At 33.2% G+C, this 7,064-nt stretch overlaps 1 protein-coding gene across 1 annotated transcript; it reads left to right on the top strand.

Annotated features, from left to right (window-relative positions):
* Positions 1 to 1,755: 1,755 nt before the first annotated feature.
* LOC141351203 (high affinity immunoglobulin epsilon receptor subunit gamma-like) lies at positions 1,756 to 5,148 on the top strand. The gene is made up of 5 exons (XM_073857776.1): positions 1,756 to 1,915; positions 2,167 to 2,255; positions 4,073 to 4,102; positions 4,534 to 4,557; positions 4,654 to 5,148. Exons 1-5 carry the CDS (start codon positions 1,864 to 1,866, stop codon positions 4,720 to 4,722), a joined length of 264 nt encoding a protein of 87 aa, XP_073713877.1. The 5' UTR covers positions 1,756 to 1,863; the 3' UTR covers positions 4,723 to 5,148.
* Positions 5,149 to 7,064: the final 1,916 nt, after the last annotated feature.

The raw sequence follows: 7,064 nt of genomic DNA, 5'->3' as shown, positions 1-7,064 counted from the left end.
AATAATCACAACAATGTGTGAAAATTATTTAATGAACAAACCAAAAAAAATGTATGAGAATTAAATGTCAAAGCAATAAAACAGACACTTTATCGTCATAATCGGCACAATTTATTAGACAATTAAACGTCAGCCAAATTTCATAACCGTGACAGCCATACTTTCAAGATGATGTTTGTGAAATGACATTTTAAGCAGCTTTTCATCCCTGAATTTCTATAAACGAATTCAATCTAATCTATCCCATTTACAATATTATATTACAGTAACAATAAATCTGGGAATAATATAATTAGTTTTTGAATAAGTACTAAGAACATTTAATACAACAAACACCTAAATTAAGTTTAACTGAAATTATGTTTTACAATTTAAATAGTCAGATTTTTCACATTACAGTAAACTTTTTTACTAAATATAATTACTTTTACATTTCATATAAATCTTAATATATTGTTGATGTATGCTTGTGACAACATTAATATGTAACATCTAGAGTTTTGCTGCCCCACACATCTGTTAAACACAGAAATAAGTCCGTTACGTATAACAGATTGATCTGAGTAATCTTATACGCCCATCAGTCTTTCTAGATTTATTAAAAAATAATACTGCACTGATCCCTAAAGCTTTAATGTCATTTTAAAACGTCACAGTAATCTGGTGATTTCCATCATTGTAACAGATCACATCATGATGTGTGTCGTTTTTAACACACTGACTAGTACTTCTTTTCTAAGTTAAGTTTAGCAAAAGGAAATGACTCAACATTTAGTATCTGTTGTAAAGTATCAACTTGCAAAACTGATATTTCATCTTCTCTGGATTCTATATTAAACTCTGTGTCACCCAGAGAGCAAAATAAAAGACATCAGTCGACAAGAAGAGAGAAAGTTATATTAAAAACAAACTAAACGAATCGTTCGCAATAAGACCATCAGGAAGACATTTTGAAGAATGAGATAAGATCAATCTTAAGATCTGCACGGCACATAAATGTAGATTAAAGTCAGAAAACCTCAGAGACTGACAATAATTATAAAACTTCTTATTTTCACTGTATTTAAAACAGACAAGTAAACAGCATCATCAACATAACTCTGTAAAACAGTGGTTTTCAAACTGGGGGGCCGCGAGATGGTGCCAGGGGGGCCACAGTTTTATGACATTTTGTGAAATACATTAATTTATCATGACTTCTGTGTAGTTAAACCTAAAAAAATAAGGCTACTAACCAACAGCACTACTTTTTTGTATAATTAATTTTTTTTTTATTAAAATGTTGAGTTTTAGAACAGTTTTTGTCACACATTTTCTTTAGGGGGCCGCGAAGGAATGCGCCGTACACACGCTGAAAAAGTTTGGGAACCACTGCTGTAAAGTATTAGCTGTAGTTATGCAGCTGTTTGCCAGTAATTTACTGTAGATGTAAATTAATGTTATTTACTGATAAGAATGCTTTGCATGAGGCTGTTATTTTAGTTTTATTTTGTAAAGATAAAGACTTGTTAAGGTTTAATGTTTATTTAACTTTTAACAAACTGTTAGCAGTAAATAACATCAAATCTACAGTAAGTTACTGGCAAACACACATTTTTAACATTCGCCATTGCTGTGTTTAGAAAATCAGCTGAACTTTTCTGCTCTTTAATGTCCAGCTCATCTCAGAAACAGGAAGAGAGGTTTGGTTTATCTAAATAAGAGCTTAAAAAAATGAGGTGAGAAAATGTTGGTGTGTGTGTGTGTCGCTGAACAGACACTTTGTGAAGCCCACAGTTTCCTGGTAAATGACACTCGTGTCTCTATTTCCAAACATCAATCATCTCTCTCGACTTTAACGCCATCTGACTATTTTAAGGAAAAATGCACCTGCTGGGAATCGGTTTGGCTCTTCTGTTGAATGTTGGATGTGTTGGTAAGATTATTGTCATAAAAACTGATTTTTTTTTTAAGTTTTTGTGTGAAAATATTAATTAACGCAGTCCAATGATGTTAAAAACAAAACCAATAGTTACAGTTTACTGTGTAAATTCAGCTAAAATTCAGTTTATTATTACATTTTTTACCTGTACATTATTTATATTTCACACGAGATTAAGCACATACTTGTATTGTTTGTAAGGTTTTGTATGAAATGTTTTATCGTTATTATTTTTTTTGTCTAAGCGGCACAAGCGGAAGGTGTGTGTTATATTCTGGATGGGATTCTGATCGTCTATGGCATCGTGTTAACAGTCCTATACTGCAGATTAAGGGTAAGACTTCATTTCTATCATCTGATTTTAGATTTATTTGTAGTTATATCACAAAGAAATGTATTAAGTTTTTTTTAACTTCAAATCTAAACAAATCAAATTGACAAAAGTAAAATAAAGTAATTTATTCATATTAGTTTAGTTATTATTTAGTAATTGTTTTATATATTATTATTTAAGCATATTTAAGTATGACAGTGTTTGCTTAATTATTTTCTGTAACTGCAGTCGGTTTTATATATAAGGCATATAAAGCTGTCATTTAGTCAAATCATATGTAAAGATTAATTCTGCATGTTATTTACTTTATCCAAAAGCGATTTACAAAGAGTAGGAAACAATAAAGCTAATAAATCTTCACATTTAATTTGACTAAATGCCAACCCAATGGGCTGGGCTCATCTCGTTTTAAGCCAACAGTGCATTGAATATAACTCAGCATTTTTACAGTTCAGTTTATAACTCTGAAACTATTGGTCACTTATGGTCAAACTTTTCATTTGAAGAAAGTAAAGATGAGTTTGTGTCAGTGTTTGGTTTTGTGTACTTATACAGCTAAGATCTGTGTTCACCAGCAGACCAAAGAGCATCTTATGAACATTTACCAATCACATCTGAGCTCATAAACATACTCTAATAAAATAATAATTCACTTGTTTCATTAGTCACCTAGCATTTGGAATTAACTTACAATCACAAATTCATTAAATGAACCTAAATAAAAATACATACACTGTTATAAATGTCTTTATAAATTACAGTATTGCTGTCAGCTGCTTGGCAGTAACTTGCTGTGGATTTGGGTTTATGTTGTTTGCTGGCAACAGTTTGTTCAAGGTTGAATGAGCATTGAACATTGGCGGGTCTTTGTCTTTACAGAATAAAGCTAGAATAACACCTCATGCAAAGCATTCTGGAAACCAGAAATCCTCATAAACCTTTTTCTGTTTATTTCCTTCAGATTTTGCTTCCCAGAATGCTTTGCAGGAGGCTGTAATTTTATAGTTTTGTTCTGTAGAGACAAAGACTTGTGGATGTTTGATGTTCATTTGGCTTTCAGCGGACTGTTGCCAGTGGATAGCATCGATTTAGATCTACAGTAGGTTATTGTAAACAGCTGCATAACTCACTGTAAAAAAATTCCATAGAAATTGCAGCTGGGTTGCCGGTAACTTGCCGTGGATTTGGATTTATGTTATTTACTGGCAACATTTTGTTCAGGATTAAATGAACATTAAACATTTGCAGGTCTTTGTCTTTATAGAGTAAAACTAGAAGAGCAGCATCAGGCAAGACATTCTGGTAAACAAAATCTAAATCAAAAAACATAAAAAGTTTGATGTTGATTTCTGGTTCCCAGAATGCTTTGCATGAGGCTGTTATTGTATAGTTTTATTCTGTAAAGATAAAGACTTGTTGATGTTTGAAATTTATTGAACTTTGAACAAACTCTTGCCAGTGAATGGCATGGGTTTGGATCTGCGGTGGATTACCGGCAACCCAGCTGCAATAACATTGTAATTTCTACGGAATTTTTTTACAGTGTACAGCAACAAATTTTACAGTGTAATTTTATGGTATAACTTTTGTTTTGTTTATAAAGTCACAAAAGTGTTGTTTATTTACATTTAAATAAACAATTCCAGAAATGTAACGTAGTGTGAAACTTCTGAATGTTGAGGATCTGAGAAGGGAAACAAAATGGAGCTCAATCCTCTTTCCATTATTTGTTTTGGAGACACAGATGAGCTCCATTGAATCTGAATGAAGAACTTGTTTGTGTTTTGAATTCATTGTTCATATTTGGTTATTGACAGATGCGGCCATCTAATGCAAGTTGTCCAGAGGTGAGTTCATATATAAATATGTGTGTGTCTGTGTGTGTTTGTGTGTGTGCGTGTGTGCTGGTACTTCCTGTGTCACAACTGTGGGTTTCGTGCTTCGACTGACCACAGAGAGAGGTCTATAATAAAACACACATCTGCTCTCGTCTTATTTGATCTGAATCTTAAAATGTCTTTACACGTGTTATATTAAAGTGTCGAACATCAACATTTACATGCAAAATACATAATTATTGTTTGACATAAATCAATAGTCAAATATTGTGACCAAATGCACAGACAGAGAGGAGTCGAAAGAAGAAGAGAAAGAGGAATTGAGTTGTGTGACTAATGTGGAAACATACAAACTCTTTAGTCTTGAGCAACTGACTTCTCAGAAATGTTGCTTTGCCAGTTTTTTCTTCTGTCTTTTAATGTCCATTTTGTCTCTTTAGAAACAAGGCGGAGGAATCTATGAGGTATTCTGCCGTTTAATTAATCCTTTAATCATCTGATTTATAAATGACTGTGTGTTTTAAAGTCGTGTGTTTATGAAATATCTTTGCTTCTCTCAGGGTTTGGGCCGTCAAGATCAGGACCCTTATCAAACCCTGCATGAAGTGAAGAAGAAACCGCTGGCCTAAAACAAAACCATGAGCCTTAACCCTGAACAAAAACTCTCACGCTACTCATTTATTCTGTAAAATACAGCCACACATTTTGCTTTCAATTTTTACTGGTTGTAATAAGCAAAACAATCAGTATATTTTATTGCTTTTGTGTGTTTATATATTAGATGTGTATATGTGTTTATTTAGGAAAAATTATTTCTTACTAATAGTTAAAATGTTTAGGGGCAGTTTCCCTGACAGGGCTTAGTGCCAGACTAATGCACGTTTGATTAAACACATCATGCACTGACGTATCTTTACATATATCAGTGCCATTATTTTGTTTCAAGATGTACACCAGTATTTGTAAGGTTTGTAAAAACTACTTAAATGTCCTAATATAACTAATTAATTTAGGATTAATTTAAACCCCCTAATAAACCAAATGAAATAACTTAACTATTGGTTCTTGTCTTCTTGTGTTTCACTGTCCATTAATAATCAGAGAGTGAATGTGCCTTATAGCGCCTCCTATCGGTCGTAGCAAAGAAATAAAGTTGTGTCTCTAACCTACTATAACCTACTAGAGTTCGGATAAAGCATCTAAAATACAACATTTAAATGCAATCTGATAAGAGTACAAGCAGTCCACTAGTTTCAAAACAGGCTTTATTGTCATGATAAAAAGGATCTTTACGTTGCCAAAGCGTAGAAACAATCAAATACACAAAAAAATAACAAGAAAGGTATATGTTTGGTTTTATCTACTCTGTAGTATAGGAATACTAAAATGTCTACTTACCAGTCGTAAGGCAACGATAAAATAACATTCCCATAACGTTGCAGGGTGGTTTTAAATAACCTAAAAATAAATTATATTTAACATACTCTGTTTTTTTTTGCAACAATAAAATGCTCCCATAATGTTGCAGGGTAGTTATTTTTAAATAACCTAAAAATCTATTATATGTATTTTTATTGTATTATTGTATTATCATATGTATTATATGTAATTGTTATTTTTTGGTTATTTTTTGCAACCATAAAATAACGTTATCATAAAGTTGGAAGGTGGTTATTTTTATTCTAAGTTAAGAGAACATTATACTTACCTAAAAATAATGTTCTATTTTCTTAAAGAAAACTTTCTTGGCTAACCAAAAACAAACCTTGGACAATAACGTTTTGAGAACCCCTAACCTTAGGGGAACATTTTGGGAACCAAAAATTGTTCGCTGGTAAGGATGACTGACAATATTTCATATTTCAACTTTCAACTTTGCCTGTTCTCAGGTTCATTATCACATAATTAAGAGTAATCGGATCTAAGATCAGTTGGGCCCTTAAAGGCGGAGTGCACAATGTTTGGGGGCCAGTGTTGATATTTGAAGTCACCTAAACAAACACGCCCCTACCCCAATAGAATCTGGACCTTCTTTTAAAAGACCCGCCCCACACAGTAGACACGCTCCTTACTGCTGATTGGCTATAAGTGTGTTTTGGTAGTCGGCCCGTCTCCTTTTCCAAAGCGTTTTTTAAACATTGTGCACTCCGCCTTTAAGTCTCACACATTCACTGTGAGACGCGCGCATTTCAGTCAGTTCACACGCTCGATTGCCACACTTTGTATTTCTCACACTGAGAAGTAAGAGAGAACTTTTCCTGCTATATACAATTAATAAACGAGTCGCAGGCCCGAGTTCATGGCTGTCTTGAGTTTTTATGTGTGCCCAACTTTTACACAGCGCCTCAAGAACAGACAAGCACATGACATCAGAGCACTGCGAGATCCAACCACGACACTGACATTTAGTGCAGAGAGAAAGATAAATAGAAAAAATTATTGACAGCACTGTTTTCATTTGAACAAACCACCATTATGGTGATCAGTGTTTGCATTAAATCAGCTCATTTGCATTTTAAATGACACACCCAAAAACTATATCTATAAAGTGTCAATTTTGACATGTAATAATAAATTATCTGTGTGGTATTTTGAGCTACTCTGGGGAGACCAAACATTTATTTGACATCTTAAACAAATCTCATAATATGACTCCTTTAAACATAAACGATTTATCCAGCAGGTGGCCCTAAGTGGTTAAACTAATTAAAAAACAGTTTTGCACGAACTTTATATGTCTTATATATCCTATAAACAGTTAACGTTACTCAGTATTAATTAACAACACATGACAGACACCTGATGAAGTATTTGTTTGATCTGTCACATTAGGCGTTAATTAGCTCGACTTTAGGAATGTTAAAGCGGATGTGACATTTGTACAGTGTTTGTGTGAACAGGACAAACCAGTTATCATGCAAATTCTTCAGGTTTCTACTAAACACTCACACAGTTAACTTAAGCAGCCGAA

This window comes from Misgurnus anguillicaudatus, chromosome 2, assembly GCF_027580225.2.
Source record: "Misgurnus anguillicaudatus chromosome 2, ASM2758022v2, whole genome shotgun sequence".
Lineage (NCBI taxonomy): Eukaryota > Metazoa > Chordata > Actinopteri > Cypriniformes > Cobitidae > Misgurnus > Misgurnus anguillicaudatus.
This window is presented reverse-complemented; position numbering and strand designations above follow the sequence as displayed.